The following is a 21,158-nucleotide window of genomic DNA, read 5'->3' on the forward strand; positions in this document are numbered from 1 at the left end:
TAATCTCGTTGTCAAGATGTAACATGTCAGTGTAATAGGTGTGTTCTCGTTTTGCACTAAAGTCGTCCTAAACCCATATATGTCGTGTGTAGCTGATCAATCAATATCTATCACATTGCAAATCTTATTCAAATTGTACATCATGCCGTTTCAAATGTGCACTATATCATGGATACATTCACTAAAAGTAAATTTTTTTTACGATTCTATCAATCGTCTGCAAAACCAAGAAACTTGTTGATAACCTTGGCAACTGGTGTGGCATCACCTGGATGGTACGGAACAATGGAATCCAAATTCATATACGCTACGACGCGATGAAGCGTTTGAGGGCGAGCATAGTACGTACAAATGCTTCCTGTCTGCAAGTTCTTCTGCCAACTCACTCTGATGGTTGTCCATCAGATCTTCATTCACCGCCACGATTAAGGGCTTACCGAGCCGCAACATCTCAAATATGCTCCCGGACCCTGAACCCGCAGCAAATTATATGCGCATATAACATCGAGGCCAAGAAAAAATATCAAACATCAAAGAGAATAAAAATGGTTGCAATCAGCAAATTTTTCACTTCGTTTGTACTTTTACGTTATACTGTTTTGACAAAAATCATTTCGGAATTGATGAATTCAAAAACGTTAAGGGAAAAGTAACGAATTTCCTGCAGAATCAAAAGCTCTCGTCTACTAAAATTACAAATTATAGACGAGTGTCATATTTACGACAGGAAAAGAGATGAAACTTATGATGCATTATAGCTACTAAGTCCTCATGACGATGTCCTTCGCATGAAAAATTAGCGCTGCATATCTTTTAGCTGAAGATGGTAAAGCCAAATATGGTTTCAAAAAAACATCGGTATCTCAGCAAGTCTTTCACTATTCAGATGGTAAAATAATGCAGAAAGATAAAAAGATGCCATCGGAATTGTACCTGCGTGACTGATCACAAGAGATGCTGCTTTCAGATGGTCCGCATGTTAGATTGACATAGCCAAGATCCAGATTAAAGCCACAATAAACACAATCAAGAAAACACAAAACTGTTTAGACATGAACAATCATATTCACACTAACCTGATGAACCTCCATTGGAGAATGCCATTGCAGCAGATGTCCAGATTCTGTATGCTGCTACTCTTCTCCTCTCTGGTAGAACTCTTAATGCTCTAACTAAGAATAGGGCTTAGTTCTTTTCTGAGCGTGTGTTCCCGAGAGCAGAGATTACAGCATATATATATATATATATATATATACATATACCTCTCCTAATCCAATGAGGATTTCCTATTACAATCCACTTAGGAAACAACTCATGTTTCCTAGTTTATATCAGTTCTTCTCCATGACAGATTCCTCTATCAACAAGAACTTACATTCATCTTCCTATAAGGCTTTCTTATATTAATCGGACCAAATAGCTGATGCTAGTTCACCAAAATACTCATGTTCATATTCCTACGTTCTCCCACTTGAACATGAGACATTGAACGAGCACAGCCTTTACCAATTATAAGAAGTGATCACATAGCCTTATTCAAGATTTTATCATCATGACCAATGTCCCATTGCATTTCAAAACACAGAAGCCAAGAATCTCAGATTGCTATCCAAAACAATCATTGATTCAAGACTCACATGTATCCAATCTGCAATTATGACTCATGATTAACAATACCAATCCAGAATATGCTCCCACTTTTCAAAAGATTACAATATATATCAATCTTCAATGAAAACAGCATTTCAATAACTGAATAAAATTCATGAAACATACAACTTTTAAAAACAAACAAATTGTTCTTGCAAAGCATCATATGAATTTAACAAGTCTGTCATCAAAACCTCAGCACTCCAAAACGGAAGCCTTAAGTTTCCAAAACAAAGACTCTTATTAAAACATAAAACAATCTAACAAAATATCTCAGTATGCTAGATCATAACAAAATGTAAACACAGTCCCAAACTGAATTACTCACACAGCAGCAACCTTCAATGTTTCTGAAACAGATCAATTACTCCCACTGATCTAAAGTTTCCAACACTCCCATCCGAGATACATGTTTCTGAAATTCTCCAATGGGCAGCGCTTTAGTCAAATGGTCTGCAACCATTAAAACAATGCTGATGTGCTGAACTTCAATCATCTCATTCTTCACTTCCTCTCTTACTTTAAGGAATTTTACATCCATTAACCTTGAGGCAGAAGTTCTTCTATTATTCTTTGCAAAGAACACAGCAGAGTTATTATCACAAAACATCCTTACTGGTTTCTGAACTGATTTCACAATTTTTAAATCAGTCAGAAAATTCTTCAACCACACAGCTTGTTTCATTCCTTTAAAACAAGCTACGAACTCAGCCTCCATAGTGGATGTGGCTATCACAGTTTGCTTAGCACTCTTCCAAGAAACTGCACCATCATATAACATGAAGATGTAACCACCGGTTGATTTTCTATCATCTACATCACCAGCCAAATCAGAGTCGTGTATCCTTCAAGTTCCAAGGATTCGCCTTTTCCATAAACCAACATGAAATTCTTGGTTCTTTGTAAATATCTTAGAACCTTTTTGGCAGATATCCAATGTGCTTCTCCTGGATTTGATTGAAACCTTCCCAGCATTCCAGTTATAAAAGCAAGGTCAGGCCGTGTACATATGGTTGCATACATGAGACTCCCCACCAGAGAAGCATAAGGTTTACCCTGCATTTTCTCTGCCTCCAAGTCAGTCCTCGGACATTGACTCTTGGAGAACTTATCCCCTTTATGAACTGGAACTTGTCCACAACTACAATTCTCCATATTGAACTGTGTAATACTCTATCAATGTACCCTCTTTGTGATAAGCCAAGTAATCTTTTCTGTCTATTCCGTACAATCTCAATCCCTAATACATAGTGTGCCTCTCCTAGATCCTTCATATCAAAGCTTTCACTGAGCATCTTCTTAGTTTTCTGTAATAACTGTGGACAGGAACTTGCTAGAAGAATATCATCAACGTAGAGTACCAGAAAAATGAACTGAGAACCAGAAATTTTCAGATAAATGCAATCGTCCAATTTGTTTTCTTCAAATCCCTGAGAAGAGACGATCTGATCGAACTTTAAATACCATTGCCTAGAGGCCTGTTTTGACCCATAGATGGACTTATTGAGCTGGCAAACCATGTTTTCCTTCCCCCTTTCAACAAATCCAGGTGGTTGTTTCATATAGATGCATTCCTCTAAGTTGCCATTAAGAAAGGCTGTTTTGACATCCATTTGATGCAGCTCTAAGTCAAAATATGCAACCAATGCCATGACAACTCGCATTGAATCTTTAGAAGAAACTGGGGAAAAAGTATCGTTGTAATCAATACCTTCTCGTTGAGTGAAGCCTTTTGCAACTAATCTTGCTTTGTGTCTCTCAATTTTACCAAGAGCATCTCTTTTGGTCTTGTACACCCACTTACAACCTATAGGCTTGATTTGAGGGCTAGATTCCACAAGTGTCCACACATTATTTTTATACATTGAATCTAGTTCCTCTTTCATAGCATTCTGCCATAGAGTTGACTGTGAACTTTCAATGGCCTGAGAGTATGAAATGGGATCATCCAAATCACCAATGTTAAAATCTGCTTCTTGCAAGTAAACATAATCACTCATAGCAGTTGATTTCCTGACTCTTGTAGACTTTCTGGATTCAATTGACACGGGTTGTTCAGAATTTGAAGCAGTTGCAGGTGCAGGAAGTTGATTATCGATTTCCATAGTTTGGTCAGTGAGAGAATCCAAATCTGCAAGTGTTCTTTCTCTTTCATTACTTGACGGCTGACTGAATCAAGGGACCTGAGTGTAGTTGAGGGCTTCTTGGATGTCTTGTAACGGATCCACCTCTTCAAAAATGAAAGTTTCCCGTGATAAATCTGTAACATCTTGATCCTCCAAGAATACTGCATTGTGCGTTTCTTGGATCTGAGTATGATGTTGAGGAATATAGAATCTGTAGCCTTTTGACTTTTCAGGATATCCTATGAAGTAACAAGATTGAGTCCTTGAATCTAATTTTCTTTCATTTGGATTGTAGAACCTTGCTTCTGATTTGCAACCCCAAACGTGAAAGTATTCAAAGTTAGGCGTTCTACCATGCCATAACTCAAAAGGTGTTGAGATAACAGATTTGCTCGGCACTCTGTTCAAAATGTAATTTGCTGTCTTCAATGCTTCCCCCCACAAGAAACTAGGCAATTTGGATCTTGACATCATGCTCCTCACCATACCTATGAGAGTTCTATTCCTTCGTTCTGAGACTCCATTTTGTTGAGGTGTCCCAGGTGTTGTATACTGAGCTACAATGCCGTTTTGCTCTAAATAGATTGCAAATGGTCCCTTCTGTTGTCATGATTCAGTGTACCTGCCAAAGTATTCTCCTCCCCTATCCGATCTAACAATTTTAATAACTTTACCTAACTGTTTTTCAACCTCAGTTTTGTAAACAATAAAACATTTAAGGGCATCAGATTTTTCATTAATCAGAAAAGTATATCCCAGTCTAGAGAAATCATCGATAAAGTTAACAAAATACTTGTTTCCACATATGGTTTTGACTGGAAAAGGACCACAAATGTCAGTGTGTATGATTTCAAGCAATCCTTTGCTTCTTTTGGCATCTAGTTTTCTAAAGTTTGTCATTTTTCCTTTCAAACAATCAACACATTCTGTTACAGTGGCAGAATCTAGTTTGGGAATTAGTTCAGCTTTGCAAAGTTGAAGAATCCTTTCTTTTGAGATGTGCCCTAGCCTCTTATGCCAAAGAATATAAGAGGTGTCAGTTCCTAGCATTCTTTTGAAACCAACATTCAAAATCGAGTGATTACTTGACTCTATTGAACATTCTAAACTCCACAGATTGTCAAAAAGAAGGGCAGTACCTAAAACAGAATCCAGATAGTTCTTTTTAAAGATTTTCAAACACTCATCATCAGCAAAGAAAGCAAAACCGTCTTTGACAATTTTAGAGGCAGAAATTAAGTTTCTTCTCATCTTTGGCACATAGAGCACATCTTTTAATTTTAAAACAAAACCAGAAGTTAACTTTAAATTCACAATCCCTATCGAATGAACTGCAACCCTTGTCCCTTCCCCTACATAAACATTGTATAAAGTATCATCAACTTCCTTTTGTTTTTGAAAACCATTTAAAGAGTTAGTTATATGTACTGAGCATCCAGTGTCAAACCACCAAGAATCAACAGGTACTTCACAAAGGTTTGATTCAATACAGACAAGTACTTGTTCCTTTTCTTTACTCCTCACATAATCTTTGAAAATTTCACAGTTGACTTTTAAATGCCCTTTAGTCTTGCACCAAAAACATTTTAGTTTAGACACATCTTTAGGTCTAGGTTTAAAGTTGATAGATTTTCTAGGGGAGTTATTTACTTTAGCAGACATATTGAATTTGTTAGAATTCTTAGTGAATTTAGAATTCTTACCAGGACCTGAAGAGCTGCCATTATTGAATGTTCTCTTCTCTCGACCAGATTGCACATAATTTGCTTCTTCGATCTCCTTGCCTTTCTCTTGCTTCTGCCGAGTTTCCTCTTTCACACATTGTGCAATCAATTCATCTATGCCCAAGTTCTTGTCCTGAGTGTTGTAAGAGACCTTTAACTGATTATATTTGGTAGGGAGCGCTTGAAGGATCATGAATACAAGCTGCTTTTCACCAATGTTTATGTCCATAGAGTTCAGCTTCTCGGCAGCATCTGACATTTTCATTATATGGTCCCTTATTGAACCAGTACCTTCAATCTTGTATTGAGTCAACACAGACATATACTGGCTTACTTCTGCCTTCTCGGACTCCTTAAATTTCATTTCAATTGCAGCCAAATATTCCACAGCAAGCTCTGGTTTCTTAATTCCCCCTCTGATAGTGTCAGTCATTCCAGCTTCTATGATGGAATTAGCTCTTGACCATCTCTCAAAATCTGACTTCTCAGCTCTGGTGCTTTGATTACTCATAACAGGCTTGGGATTTTCAATTGCTATATCAAACTCATTGAGAGTCAATAGCAAGTTGATATCCCTCCTCCACTTCTTGTAATTACCACCACCAGTAAGGATCAGAATATTTGCTAAGTTTAAGGTCTTCATTGATATTGCAGACATCGATGAACCTGAAATCACCATATGAACTTCAAAGTTCTGATTTCGTTTCACAGTCTATTGCACATCAAAGCTTTATAACCAATATCCATATATACAATCTTAACAACAACCAGCTGATAGGCGCATATAGGATTATTGAATTCAGAATAGATCATAAACTGATCACCATATATTCAGAACCAACCATCACACTGATTTGTTCCATACATCTCAGTTTATCCAGATATAATCATCTTACGAATGACTTCTTTCATTATACATATCATTAAGATGCATTATCTTAAGAAACTAAATCATATGCTAAGAATGACTACTTTCTTGTTCATAAAAAATTATTATACAAATCTCTTATACAAGATTCTTAGATATTCATATTTCTGATCCGAGTTTTGAAGATTACATACCTTTTAAAGAGACAACCATCAACACATAGCAGCGGAAACAATTTTGTACAGGTATTGAACACTCAATAACAAGATTTGATTTACTCGGATTGCAAATAAATGGGTCAGAATGAGAGGGAAGAGTGAGAGTCCTCTTTGACAAAAGAACAAAACTCAGAAAATCCCAAACGGAAAATCGCATCGATTTCGAATACCAACAGTCATCTTAAACTAACCTAATTTTATTAAAACGCACTGTTTTAAGGAAAAGTTGTTTTGAGATTTAAAACCGGTTTCGAAACCTGATCATGGTGATTTTCATTGACCCGTGCTTGATTGATTTTAAGAACTTAAATCTAAGGCTCTGATACCACATGTTAGATTGACATAGCCAAGATCCAGATTAAAGCCACAATAAACACAATCAAGAAAACACAAAACTGTTTAGACATGAACAATCATATTCACACTAACCTGATGAACCTCCATTGGAGAATGCCATTGCAGTAGATGTCCAGATTTTGTATGCTGCTACTCTTCTCCTCTCTGGTAGAACTCTTAATGCTCTAACTAAGAATAGGGCTTAGTTCTTTTCTGAGCGTGTGTTCCCGAGAGCAGAGATTACAACATATATATATACATATACCTCTCCTAATCCAATGAGGATTTCCTATTACAATCCACTTAGGAAACAACTCATGTTTCCTAGTTTATATCAGTTCTTCTCCATGACAGATTCCTCTATCAACAAGAACTTACATTCATCTTCCTATAAGGCTTTCTTATATTAATCGGACCAAATAGCTGATGCTAGTTCACCAAAATACTCATGTTCATATTCCTACACCGCAATGCTCGAAGAAAACGTGAAGTAGTCAACAGCAAGGGGCTCATCTCCTCCATCAGCCTGCATCATAATAACAATGTTGAGGGGGAAAGAAAGAAACCGAAAAGAAGCATCAATCACTTCGAGTCATTTTTCAAAGAAAAAGAGATGCACAAAGTATGTCTAACATAAGAGATTTCTCCATTTCGTTACCACAACATTACTTGAACCAGGCTACGACATTAAGCACGGCATGAATCCTATACGACGAATATTAAGTAACTCCCTGAGTTCCTATAGCTTTGAAGACAAATATCTTCTTTTTCGCAATTGTTCTGAATTCATCGAAAGCACAGACAAACTAATTTCTTTTCTTTTAACCTCTATCTGCATGGGAATCGAATATCAACACTACCGCTTCCCATAAACCCTAATCGAAAATAGCAAACTGATAATGCGTTCTTTAACAACTGATCACATAATTCGATTCAGAATAACTTCCGTGGGAGTATAGAATCCGCGGCCCATTTGAATGAGAAGCCGAGTATACCCTCTCTTTGACAACTCTTGTTCAACCTCATGCGTATCCATCGTTCGAACAAGAGCATCAAAACTAGTAGTTCCAACAGTTACAAAAACTGTCTTCTTAGCATTCACATTAACCTCACTATCTCCCATCTAATTAATCACTCAAGTTTCCGAAAAGCACGAATTGCTTAACCCTACAGCCATTCACAAGCAGTAAGAAACAGTATCACCATAAAACAATTAAGTAACAACTAGGAATTATGAGAACAAACTATTTTCCAGGAAAATAAAATTACATTTGTAACATTGGTAAACTAAAAATTTGTATGAAAGTCCCAACTTTAAACAAAGAGCGTCAAAATAATAGTGAAAATGCACTTCTTAATCATAACTAAATATAAAATTGAAACGGATAACACAAACTGAAAGAAACTGAGAGAAATCTGCCTTGATATCGAGAGAGGCTGCAAATTGACCATGGAAACAGCAGGAAAAATGGAAGAAATTAGGAAAAACTCACAAGAAAAACAGTAAGAAATGCACCTAACATCATAAAAAAAATTAATAAAATTGAAACAGACAACACATACTGAAAGAAACTAAGCTAAATTTACCTTGATATCGAGCCTGAGAAGCTTCAAATTCACCACGGAAACAGCCGAAAAATGAAAGAAATTAGTAAAAACTCACAATAAAAACAGTAAAAACTCATCAGTTTGGGCTTGGGCCTCATCGTGGTCCAACCATCAACCCTAAACCTCATCACCCTTTAATTTATGATAATTTATCCAATTTGTAACATGAACTTTTGATATATTTGAGTCTCGAAGAGTCAAGGGAAATTTACCTTTTGGAATTCTGCCTTTGAGAAACTTCAAGCCTGAATTCAACAATTTCTGTTTTTGATAATAACGGAGAAACTCAGCCATAAACTTACACCTACGTGCATGGATGCCACTTTACTTTTTATCTATACATGCATGCATTGTAGCACCTCAAACTGTTGTCACAAAGTTCTAATACAACTACTGCATGAAAAAATGTACCAAAATGATCAGGAAATTAAGCTAGAAAAAGAATATTGATGGTAACTTTATATTTTGATCAGGATATAATCTCAAGGAGTTGAACCCTCAGTATCAATAAGATCAAGGGAGATTTAACGAAACACTCTCAGTACTGTTCACTTTTAACATTTTTATTATAAAAAGTTACTCTTGATACTATTCACTTACAACACATTTTTGTCATTTTGATTAAAACTCAAAGTTTTCAAGCAATTTTCATTAGTTTTCCTTAAGATCAATGGTAAACACATATTTTGAGTACTTTAAAAATAAATTACATTTTCAATAAATTGAAAATAATTTGGTCCACCATGAATCAAAGATTATTGTTTGTTGATTTGAGACGAAATATATAAATGAGAAGGTAGATACTTTTAATTATTAATTTTGGAAGAAATATTACAAATTGATACATGAGTTGTGCAAGTTAATAGTCAAAGCATTAATAGAATGCATGCAGATAACAGAGTCAAGAGTGACCAATGCCTTGTAGCACCATACAACTTTGAATTCATAAGCGTTTATGCATGTCCATTGTTAATAATGCCTCCACCAATACCACCTCCGCTGCCCCCGCCAAATCCTCCTCCTCCTCCACCTCCAACACCACCAGCGCCACCACCAAATCCTCCACCAACACCACCACCAAATCCACCCCCAACTCCACCACCCCCACCCCCACCAAAACCTCCTCCACCGACAGCACCACCACCACCAATGCCCCCACCTACACCACCGCCAAAGCCCCCACCAGCACCACCTGCACCACCGCCAAAGCCCCCACCACCACCACCACCAATGCCCCCACCACCACCACCGCCAAAGCCCCCACCAGCACCAACACCGCCACCTGCACCACCACCAATACCACCGCCACCAATGCTGCCACCGGGACCACCACCAATGCCGCCACCGGCACCACCACCACCAATGCCTCCACCGGCACCACCACCGCCAATGCCTCCACCTGCACCACCACCAATACTACCACCGGCACCACCACCACCACCAATGCCTCCACCTGCACCACTACCACCGCCAATACCACCACCTGCACCACCACCAATACCACCACCTGCACCACTACCGCCACCAACACCCCCTCCTTTGCCAATGCCGCCACCAACACTGCCTCCTTTGTCAATGCCACCACCAACACCCCCTCCTTTGCCAATGCCGCCACCAACACCCCCACCTTTTCCAATGCCGCTACCAGCGCCCTCTCCTTTGCCAATGCCACCACCAACGCCCCCTCCTTTGCCAATGTCGCCACCGACACCCCCACCTTTTCCAATGCCGCCACCGACACCCCCACCTTTTCCAACGCCGCCACCAACGCCCCCTCCTTTACCAATGCTACCACCAACACCCCCACCTTTTCCAATGCCGCCACCAACGCCCCCTCCTTTGCCAATACCTCCACCACCTTCATGGCCTTTTCCTATTCCTCCTCCAGCACCAATTCCTTTACCAATGCCTCCCCCAATTCCACCTCCACCATGACTACCGCCTTGATGGTGCTTGTTCTCTTTTTTATTCTTATGGTGGCTTCCACCACCACCAATTCCACTACCAGCCCCTCCACCTTTTCCATCACAGTCAGGCTTCCCAAAATCAACTGCATTGGCAGGTTTTCCAGAAGTACCATAACTATAACTATATGATCCCTTCCCTCCAAAACTAAAACCGAACCCTTTGCCCTCTCCTCCAAACCCACCACCGCCATTAATCCCACCCGGAATATTGGGATTTCCTGCAGCCGGCCCATCAAAGAACCGCCCTGGATTTTTCACTAACTTATTTCCGTCATCACTACCCTTCTCCGCATGAGCATGATCATCCATCTTCCTTATTCCCCTCACACACGACTCAGACATTAAGCTCATCGCCGCCGCCACCCACAAAACCACCTTCCCTGCCCCGAATATTGTAATTCCCATCTTCACTTAGCAAAAGAAAAACACCACCCTCACAACCCCAGTAGGATGATGATCGATGATGATGAATCTGATATATTACTCTTTATATAGAGGTAAAAAGCTTATTCGGCAACTACATTGCTACATAATAATTCGAGGATCTCTATTGTTTGATAGTTGGGAGTTGGGATGGTAGACGGCAGTAGTAGTAATGCAGTACGTAATTGCTCCGCCGCTACACTTTACAACACGGCCGGTGAGGGAGTGAGAGTTGAGTGAGTCCAGCTCGACTGCATGCTCCATTACGTGATTGGCTTAACTTTTATTTTTGCATTACGCATGGGACCCCGTGACTGGGTTTTATACCATACTGACCGGCGGACGACTGTCAAACGATAGAGACCTCGTGACTGGGTTTCCTACCTTCTTCTCTCTCCCATAAAAAAATGCTTCTCCCACTCAGTCGTTGTTTTCTTCCTCTCTTTCTCGAGAACCAAATTTCTTTCAATATATGGTTGGGCAGAATAATTTTCTACATGGGAATTAATTCACTATTGACCAACCAATTAAAAGAAGAGAAGGTATGAAAAAACCACATTAATCAAGCCACTTAGTTTGAGGGTTCCACCCCCATTCTCTCGGGTGGAAGACAGATAAAAGGTAAGTAGGGTTTGCCATAGCATTATTCGTCATCGAAGGTGTATCGACTGTCATACGCGTCAGTCTCGACCACTGTATAGCTGAAGCTATAAGTAACGGCATTTCTTGTTAAGATAACAAGATTCAAGCTTGCTTGTCGGACAAGCTTGTTTTCTGCTGCTATATGGTGCTATTTTATTTTCATTATCTATTTAATTATCATTTATCTAAAACGAAAATAGGAAACCTAGAGAATGATAACGAAAATGCTTTGTTTCCTTGTCACGCACAAAAACTGCAAACAATAAATGCATTACCATAATTATTAAAGTAGATTTTTAGTTTATAAGGACTCTATGGCAATATGCTTGCCTTGGAAATTAAAGGAATTTTAATCATATCATTTGAACAAGAAATGATCAACAAATATTTTGGGTTAGTGACAAGTCATATGAAATAATCAAATAAGAAAATGGAGATTTCGTAGTTTCCAATTGGCACAAATTTGTTATAAACTAACGCAAACAAGTCAGAACATACGTAAACTTGAATTTGTTATAAATAATTGGTTGAGGTGAAACAAGAAGATAAAAACAAAACAACAACAACAACAAAGATTTATCTCACTAAGTGAGATTGGTTGTATGAATTATAGAACACCACAACACTCAGTTTTGCGTCATATCTTTTGTTAGCTAGTTTTGCGTCATATCTTTTGTTAGCTCAAATTATTCTATTTATTTCCTTAAAAGTCTCTTTCCGAAACCAAAAAGATAGAAACCAAATGTATATAGTTAATTAGACTAAAGAAATTGAGTAATGAGTCATGTACAATAATTCTTACCCATGTCGTAGATTTTTAACTTATGTGCATAAGAGAGCACACATAAGTGATCATTGAAACAAGAATAAAATTTGAAGATGTCACTTGAGGTCATGAACTCCAACCGTTAGTTGAGATTCATTTCATGTATTTTGATTGTTGATATATATTTTAAGTTTTTGGTTGACAACCCTGTCACAAGATCATAAGACATTAAATATATTTGCAACTGACGATAAGAAGAATGAGCTTGTTAAAAAAACTCGTGCGGCATTGAATTTGCAGAATCGGATCGATCGGTTTGGACGGACTGGATTGGATCTCGATCAGTCCACGGTTCAAGAACTAACAATGGGCCGGGTAATGTCCACCATTGAGTGGCCCATAAATATTTGGGCGCACAAATATTCCCCGTCAATCTGTATTTACAGACCCATTCGGGTAACCCTAAACCTTTCCTTCTTCTAAATTCTAAGCCATCAGCCAAATTAGGGTTTTTCGTTCAGCCCTCCGTGCTCATCCCCCTTCCCTCTAATCTCTCTCAATTCTAAATTTGAATTCTTCGGAAACAAACAATCTACAAAAATTATATAACTTTCCAATTTCCCCACACAAAAATCCTCAATTTATTTGGCATTATTGGGTATTAGGGTTCGAGCTGCTGTGAAGCTACCGATTTTGTGCTCCAATGGACGACATGGAAGACGACCCAAGGTACCATCCGAAATCCTACTCTGCAAGCCACCATAACTCTTCTGGTCGCCGGAAAATCCATACCCGAAACAACCAATATTCTCGTCCGGTTCCCAACCGATACGCGGAGGATGACGACGACGAATTGGACGATTTTGACGAAGGAAATGGCCGGGAAGACCAATACAATGACGAGGAAGACGAGCACAGACATGGGTTTAATCGGAATTTTGACGCGGATGAAGATTTTGAAAGGCACCCAAAGAAGAGGAAGGTGAAGAATTTGGAATCAAGGTACGAATTTGCCCCTCGGGTGAGATTGCCAAACCGGGAACCAGGTTTTCGGGCTGAAGAGGAGTGGACGGAGCACGCGGTTTTTATGCTGTTGGAGGTTTGGGGTGATAGGTTTCTTCAGCTGGGGAGGAAGAGTTTGAGGTCTGATGATTGGAATGAGGTAGCATACAAAGTCTCAGAGGCGTCGAAGATTGAGAGGACCGAGACGCAATGTAAGTCGATGTTGGATATGCTTAAGAGGAAGTATAAGAAGGAGAAGGAGAAAATGGAAGAAATGGGGTTGAACTCTAGCAAATGGGCTTACTTTAAGAAGATGGAAATGTTAATGGCATCTTCGTCGAGGCAGGAAACTGGGCTTGCTTGTGGGGTTGATTCTGGGGAGTATGTGTTTATGAACACAAGGGTTTATTTGGAGCAGTCGAATGGGTTCGATGAGATGAGGGATAGTCCTGGTGAGTCAGAGACAGATGATGATGGTGATGAGAATGGGAATGATGATTTCGATGTGTTTCCACCAAGAATGGCTGGATGCGTGGAGAGGACGGGGATGAAGGGTCTTCGTATAGAGTGTTGGCGGATTCAATTCACAAGTTTGGGGAGATTTATGAGAAGATTGAGAGTAGTAAGAGGCAGCAGATGAGGGAATTGGAGAAGATGAGGAAAAATTTCAACAAGGAATTGGAGTTGCAGAAGAAGCAGATTCTTGAGAGGGCGCAGGTGGAAATTGCGAAAATTCAGGAGGCAGATGACGATGATGAGACAGATGTTTCTGTTGACGATCTCAGTGAATGATGCAGGTGAGGGTGTGTGGGGTATCTCCCTTTTGCTTCAACTTAGTTGGCATATTGAATTGCTTGCTACAATTGCATAACATTTGATATTTTGTTATTTCTTTAGATATAATTTTTGTGAGATTATTGTATTATGATATGCTAAGTTTGCTCTGATTGTATAATTTTGTGTATCTAACATTGTGTTGCTAGCCGACCCCACCTAGTTGGAAAAGGCTTTGTTGTTGTAACATTGTGTTGCTCGCTCCAAAGAATTAACGAATTGGTTTTACTCCTCCGTTGAGTTATGTGAATATATGTTGTTTCATGGCATTTTCTCTGTTGATTGAGTAGCTCTGTTTTGGAAAGCATCTGACTTACTTTGGCCCATTTTTTGTTTTTAATTACTAATGTTAGCATCAAATACATTAAAGGCATGGTCTTAATGTTCTGCCTTCGAAACCCAAAATCCTACAAACTATGGCTGTTGTGGTTATGCAGGGGCTAATGCATTGTGTTCTATGGCTTCAGTTATGTTTGAGATGCGTGATTTTAATGCATTTAAAGGGAAAGTTGTCTTGACCTTTTGCAATTAGAATTGATTGAAGAAGAAATGAAACATTGATTCGATAAATACTAAATGCAGACCAGACATGGGTACAAGGACAAGATACAATTTTGTTGCAGTCATATCGCACATTGTTAGAGATGAGGCTTTAGACTCTCAAACATTAGAACTTGCTAGCCTCATGTTTGAGAGCATTTGAGAACATTGTCAAGGTAAATTCCGTTTGTTTGCCAAAGCCTCGACATGACCAACATTGTTAGAACCGAGGCTTTAGACTGTCTATCATTCTGTTGGCTGTCTAGCTTAGCTAGAAAATCTCCGTAGGCCTGTTGTTGTACTCATGGCTATTCGTTTTCTTTAGCAAATACTACTTGCCTAATGCGCTTCTTCATTGTCCTGTTGTAGCAGAATGATCGAGAATACATTTGTATCATTTCTTTGTGTGTGATTTAGAACAAGATGTTGTTAACATAACTCTTCAAGGTCGAATGCTATGTTGACCGGATTTAAAAAGGCATCTTCTTGTTAATGAAATTTCTAAATTTGTCCTAATTTCTTGCCTCAGGACTTGTGATGATCGAGAAGGACGGGGACATAAATAACTGTTCTCAACTGTTTCGGAGATGAACTTATCCTCCCGGCTCAAGTAAAGAATGCGCTAACATCTTATAAAAACTTTATTATGTAATTTGATGGCACAGGAGATTTTGATTAACCTGCAAGACATTCGTCTGTAATCTGTTACTGTAATATCTACTGTTATCCTTTAGTTTTATGAAATTATTTTTGTTTCGGTAATATGTTGCGAAATTTGATTATAATTAAAATTTTCTGTGAAAAATGTTGTAAGCAAAACTAAGAAAAATCAATGGAAAATACTCACAGGTCCAAAACCGGGCTAGACCGGAGATCCGACAACTCAAACATCGCCGGAGTATTAAGTTTAAGAAGTTTATGGCAGAATTTTCTTCAATTTTTTTACAAACTTTCTTCTGGAAATAGCTCCTCCTTGATTGAAGGAGCTATCCACTGTATCTGAATATGTGTTGTCTCCCAAAGATCATCACCCTCCTTCGGTACTAAAATCTCCTTTTCCTTCATCTCCGTAATCAACTTTCTCAGCAACTCCGGCACAACTTCTGGCAGTTTTGATTCGCCATACGATCCCAAGTCCGCCTTCATACATGTGTCCATCCTTCTCAACACTCCTAACCAAAATGTCCGAAAGCCACTGCATTGCGAAATTGGTATCAGAAACTGCAAGTACACATCTGTCAGGATCTCCAATGCAATCTTTAAGGTCCCTTCCATGCCTCTCATCTCCTTCTCTGCATTCTCTCTTCGCGAGTACTCCAGCATCTTTTCGTGCAGATCATCCACCATCGCGAAGATAAGGAGGTTGAAACAGTTTATACAGTTGGTTGGTGTGAATTCTAGTTCCTCAGCAAGTTGGAAACTTTTTTGAAGAGACAAGACCGCATGGTTTCTTATTTCTTCTCGCCGAGCTAGGCTGGTCTTTCGGAATGCCTCCCCTAGCTTGACAAACAAATTCATGGTAAAATTGTTGGAGCCGAAACCTTTCGAGTCTTCTAAGGAGGAGGTACTCGTGCTGCTCGCGATGCTGTAATTGTTCCCAGGATCTGAGTAATGATTTCTGTACCATTGGATCAACAAATTTACAGAATCCGCTAATAGGTCAAGTATCTTCAAGTTCTTCTCCGACGGGCTGTTTTTTAGGGCAATGAAACCAAAAGCACAGTCAATGAAATAAGCATAATTTGTCCGTGATATATGGGTTCCATCGGACATCACCATGATCAGAGTCTCAACTCCCTGCTCATAGGTGTCAGGGTGTCGCCCGGAGACTGATAACAAGTGGAGAACTGACTTCCATCCGAGTTGGGTTTGCAAATTGGCAGGGTACTCAACGAGAATCTTATTTACAGATTGTGTAATGGACTCGCTGCAAGTGTCGAGAATTTCTTTTTCCAGCTTCCACATTAGATTTATTGACTTGAAAATGAGCTCCTCGGGGACTCTGTCAGGTTGGTATGTGCCAAGGAGCTTCAGACAGACCTTGAAGAGGCCTACAATGGCCTTTTCAGCAAATGGGATTGGGGAGAACATCGGAAACTGAGCAACCGCCAGCAGATAATCATTAAAACTCGACCAAAATGCTTGGAATCTATGGACGTTGGCCAAAGAGATGGCAACTATCAAATCCCAGCAGAACCCAACAGCCTCTTCTTCTTCAACAGGTGTGCTAAACTTCTGCCCTTTCCCTGCAGCTGCATATATTAGCGAACGCCCGAGGTTGATCAAAGAGTCCTCAGGAAATTTTGAACTAGTGCTGAAGATGTTCCCAATTCGGCATTGTTTTATAACCTTCAGGTTCTGTTCAAATTCACTCATGCCAAGAGATACAGCATCTTCCGGACTCTCTAGTGATAGAAAATGTGAGAATCGACTAATCATGCCAGAAGCCTGTCGTCCTCCAAATTTGGGATCATGAGCAGGGAAGATTACACCCGATTCAGATGTAGGTTGAGCATCAGCTGAGGTGGAAGCAGCATCAAATTCGAGAACATTTTGGGGAAGTAGTTTAAGCCTCTTGAGTTTCAACAAACAGTCCATAATGTTCCTCCAACCCCCTCTGATTGACTCTCCAAAGTTGTTTGCGATGGTGAAAACAGCGAGTGTGGCCATCCTTGGCTTCAAATCTTTGCTGAAAGCAAAGAGTGTTTCTTCTGCAGAGGCATAAGGATTAAGCAGCGTGGTGAATCTTGAGAAGGTGGCAATGAGCTCATCGAGTGTGTCCTCCAGTCCGTACTGCGCTATCCTGGCTACCGAGAATAATCCTTCAATGCATTCATGGAGCAACTCCTCTTCTTCAGCTTGCTCGAAAAATGCAGAAATGGTAGCGACTGAAGGGCCAGCAATGCAGGCAAACATGTCTCTTCCTAGCCGACGATCAAAATCACACAGAATGAAGGGCTGCACAGTTTTGGAACGGTTCATCAACTCAATCCATCTGCTTGGGTTCATTAGTACTGTCATACCAGATTGACCAAAAAGCGTGATTGCATTGTTCGATATGGATTGGAAAAGCTCAGACAGATACTCTCTAGGAAGATCCTTCCCTCCATTGATTGCTCTATTATTCCTGATGAACTCTTCTTCCGTCATCTTCTTCTTTACTTGCGGATTGTGCTGGTCAGTATTGAGCATAATGAGAGAGTAGCAAAGAATGAATACAGTATCTTTGTTCACGAAAACATCTGCAGACTGCTGCTCAAAAAAACTCTCTGAAAACGCTTCGAGAATCCTCTGAATCTTCTGGGACTCTCCTGGCAAACGGAAAGTCTCCAGATAGGTTCGGAGAGCACTATCGAGATTCATGCCTGAAAATCCAAAGGCTCCTGTGAAGTCTTTAAGTACTTTGATGTGAAACTCATCAGGATCACCAAGATAATCGCCTATCATCGTCTTGTCAAGCCCAGGAGTGTAACGAAAGAAATAAGCCAAAGTCTTTGGATCTGGAGGGTCAGAGACTAAGTTGGAAAGCTTCAAGTACTCCATTCCCTTCTTTTCGTCGCAATTAAAATGGTGTCCGGCAATCAATATTTTCCTCTTCTGCGCTTTCCTCAGCCTTACAAATTGCACCCAAGCTTCTGAATCATCTTTCGCTTTGTCTTCCCAAAACGGCGTATACTCTCTGATCTCAATCGGGTAGGGTCCGGAAGGGCTTGTATCGTTTTCTCTATCAATACTGTCTGCAATGTTGTGGATCATGATAACTAACCCTTCAAAGGCTTGTATCTGTAAAGTTGTCAATGGGCTTGCGACCGGAAAAGACAGCTTGCAAAGCAACTTCCCTATCTCCTCAAACACATTATGGCAAAGCGGATCACAGTCGTAGTTCACATAGACCTCTACGACGAATGTCAGTTGTCTGCAGAAATTTATAATCCCTTCAAGTGCAACCTCTTGAAGTTGAATTGACACTCCGGGAGCTGAAACTCGAAACAGCACAAACGTGAAGAATGCTTCTAACTGAAGACGAATGAACCTGCAAAAACAAAGCAAAGAATTCCCAAATAGTAGTGTGAAAATTAGAACAGGAAATACAGGCATCTTGAAATGAACCCGAAAACCTCACCTCCGAAGAAAGTGATACATGTTCAAAACTGTACTGCAAATCATGGAAAAAACAAGCGGGCTTGAACGCGTGCCATAGTGAACCAAGTGGTGAAAGAGATCATCTTTCATCATCCTCAACAACTTCGAATGCGACCCGATTCCATCCCCGCTCAAATCGATTGCAGAGTTGATCAGAACGAGAGCGAAAAGCTGCACATCCTCGTTGGCAGTTTGCACAGTAGACCCTTGATCTGTCTCAACAACCTGAACCACATTCAACAAAGAACACAAGAAGTGAAAAATATCAACCGCGCACCGGATCCCATATCCGGAATCCATATTCCCATCGTCTGCATCGGCGTCCTCAGTGTCAGTACTGGCCAAGCTCTCGTCATCCCTGAAATCAATTTCCGGCAACCGCGAAAAAATGATCTGGATCAGCTCGTGCATTGTGTACCTCGCACTTCGCATGAGCAAGTCTCCTCTGTTCACCGATTGCTGAACCACCTGAAAACAGGTGTTCACAATTGTGCACACTGACTGATCGGAGAGCAGAACCGAAGCGCGGTGGTTCATGATTCCGGTCAGGACCTGAAGGATGTTCAGCATCACGGCGTCCTCGTTGACAGAATCGGTCCTTTCGAGCCGGCACGTGGTGATGGATGTGACCATGGTGTTAATAGCTTCTTTCGCCCCCGGAGTCTTCTCATCGAAGACTCCGAGCTTGATAATCGTCAGCGTGGCGGAGAGGGCGACGCGCGTGGCAGCGGCGTGGACGTCCTCGCTTTGGATGACATCCAGGAAGGGGGAGAGGTAGATGGAGGGGTCTATTGTGCGCCATTCCTGCTGTGGGTTGAAGATCAGGGCACGGAGGGATTTTAGGGATTGGAGAAGGGAAGGGTCGATGGTGTCTTCGGGGGCGGCGAAGCAGTGGGACGTCGGGTTGAGGGGACGGCGGATGACGGCGAGGACGGCACCGAGTTCGGTGTTTAGCATGCACGACAATCCCAGCTCTTTCCTCCTGAGTTTTGTTTGCTTGTTCCGGCTCGATTTGCCGTTTTCATCACTGATCGGATCTTTCTCCATGCATGGCAGTCTCGGGGAGGAAGGGAGAGAGAAGAACGAACAAGTTTCAAAAAACTGTTAAGTTAGTTGTGTGGTTCTAGTGCTATGGAAGGACCATTTTGGGTTTCTGGTGTCAACTACCGACAGTGTTACATAAAATGCAAGAGTGAAATAGGAGGGTGTTTTGGTCATTTGAAAAAGTTATACAAAACCCGAATTTCCCGGGAAAACAAGAGGTTAGTTTAATTTGTAATTGGCTTAGTTTTTCGTTAATTTGTGGTTTAGGATTGATAATTGATGGTTTCTACCACATTTATCTCCTCCTTTTCTTCCTTTTCCGTTATGGGGACATTTGAGGATGCAATTTAGCAAAATACAAAGCTACGACAGTGATTAATTAGACCCTAAATATAAGGTTACATGATAGAGGCACCGATAATCGGAAATTTTTACACCAGAATTCAGTGGCGAAGCTAGAAATTCATGTTAGGAGGGGCACACTTTAAACTGAAATTCGCATAATACATATAGAAACGTAGCCTCATTCTTTTGGTCACCTTGTGACCAAGGATACATAATCAATTACTCGTGAATTTCATATTAAGGGTGGAGAATAAAACATTAAAAACATATCTATTTATTGCACGTTCTTATTAAATTCAAATGTGAGTGATCATACGTTCATTTGTAAAAACAGCAAGGCATAAGAGAATTTTGAAAGGTTTTATTCACAAAAAAACTTTTTCTCTTCTTGATTTCATAGATGATATAGAGGGAAATAAGAAACTAACAAACATAACAGTCTGCAAGAAAAGGAAAAAATTGCATATAGACAAGAAACAGAGAATATGATCAACTAATATTCTTATGGGATTGTTAAGTGAAAATTATAGGCTTTGTATTTGTTGGATTGATAACAAATTCAAGTTAATAGTGATATTATAAAATTGATCAATGGTAGACAGATTTTAGAGATTGCAAGAAAAAATAATCAGGGTAGCCCTAAGCCTACTGTGGTCTTAAGATGGCTCTGCCATTGCCGGAATCTATATAAGTATTGCGTTTTTTGTCAGTCGCCTGATCGATATGAGCTCTTATGTTCGTGTTGCAAACAAAGAAAGACATCAAAAAAATCTTAGCCATTGTTATTGTCTGGAACATGATCTACTATATCAAGTGTCATAATATAAATGATTAAATTTACAACATTTGAGGTAATATTCACAGTTTCACACTACAAAAATCTATCCATACGACAGGCCGTTTAATCTCGAATTCTGAAAGG

At 40.0% G+C, this 21,158-nt stretch overlaps 3 protein-coding genes and 1 pseudogene across 3 annotated transcripts; 1 reads left to right on the forward strand and 3 right to left on the reverse strand.

Moving 5' to 3' along the window:
• Positions 1-209: 209 nt before the first annotated feature.
• On the reverse strand, positions 210-8,045 carry LOC125469554 (annotated as a pseudogene).
• A 1,438-nt stretch (positions 8,046-9,483) lies between these two features.
• Positions 9,484-10,902, reverse strand: LOC125469555 (glycine-rich cell wall structural protein-like). Its single transcript, XM_048566957.1, has one exon. The coding sequence runs from the start codon at positions 10,900-10,902 to the stop codon at positions 9,484-9,486; it is 1,419 nt and encodes a 472-aa protein (XP_048422914.1).
• Positions 10,903-12,992: 2,090 nt separating this feature from the next.
• LOC103929439 (trihelix transcription factor ASIL2) lies at positions 12,993-15,466 on the forward strand. Its single transcript, XM_009338647.3, is given in 3 exon segments — positions 12,993-13,856; positions 13,859-14,127; positions 15,234-15,466. Coding segments are annotated over 2 exon segments (1,089 nt in total). The 5' UTR covers positions 12,993-13,031; the 3' UTR covers positions 14,123-14,127; positions 15,234-15,466.
• Positions 15,467-15,586: 120 nt separating this feature from the next.
• On the reverse strand, positions 15,587-20,190 carry LOC103929457 (ARF guanine-nucleotide exchange factor GNL2-like). The gene is made up of 2 exons (XM_048567394.1): positions 18,828-20,190; positions 15,587-18,737 (listed from the first exon to the last, which is right to left on the reverse strand). The coding sequence occupies exons 1-2, from the start codon at positions 19,892-19,894 to the stop codon at positions 15,647-15,649; spliced, it is 4,158 nt and encodes a 1,385-aa protein (XP_048423351.1). The 5' UTR covers positions 19,895-20,190; the 3' UTR covers positions 15,587-15,646.
• Positions 20,191-21,158: the final 968 nt, after the last annotated feature.

Source organism: the organism of the source record quoted next, unplaced genomic scaffold (genome assembly GCF_019419815.1).
Source record: "Pyrus x bretschneideri cultivar Hongxiangsu unplaced genomic scaffold, Pyrus_bretschneideri_v1 Contig44, whole genome shotgun sequence".
In the NCBI taxonomy this organism is placed as follows: domain Eukaryota; kingdom Viridiplantae; phylum Streptophyta; class Magnoliopsida; order Rosales; family Rosaceae; genus Pyrus; species Pyrus x bretschneideri.

What these genes read in the sequence shown, in the direction of transcription:
- LOC125469555 (XM_048566957.1), bottom strand. Translation starts at nt 10,902, where the DNA reads ATGGGAATTACAATATTCGGGGCAGGGAAGGTGGTTTTGTGGGTGGCG.
- LOC103929457 (XM_048567394.1), bottom strand. Translation starts at nt 19,894, where the DNA reads ATGGAGAAAGATCCGATCAGTGATGAAAACGGCAAATCGAGCCGGAAC. An exon ending in ATGTATCACTTTCTTCGGAG is followed by an intron (nt 18,738 to 18,827) that starts GTGAGGTTTTCG and finishes TTGTTTTTGCAG; the next exon opens with GTTCATTCGTCTTCAGTTAG.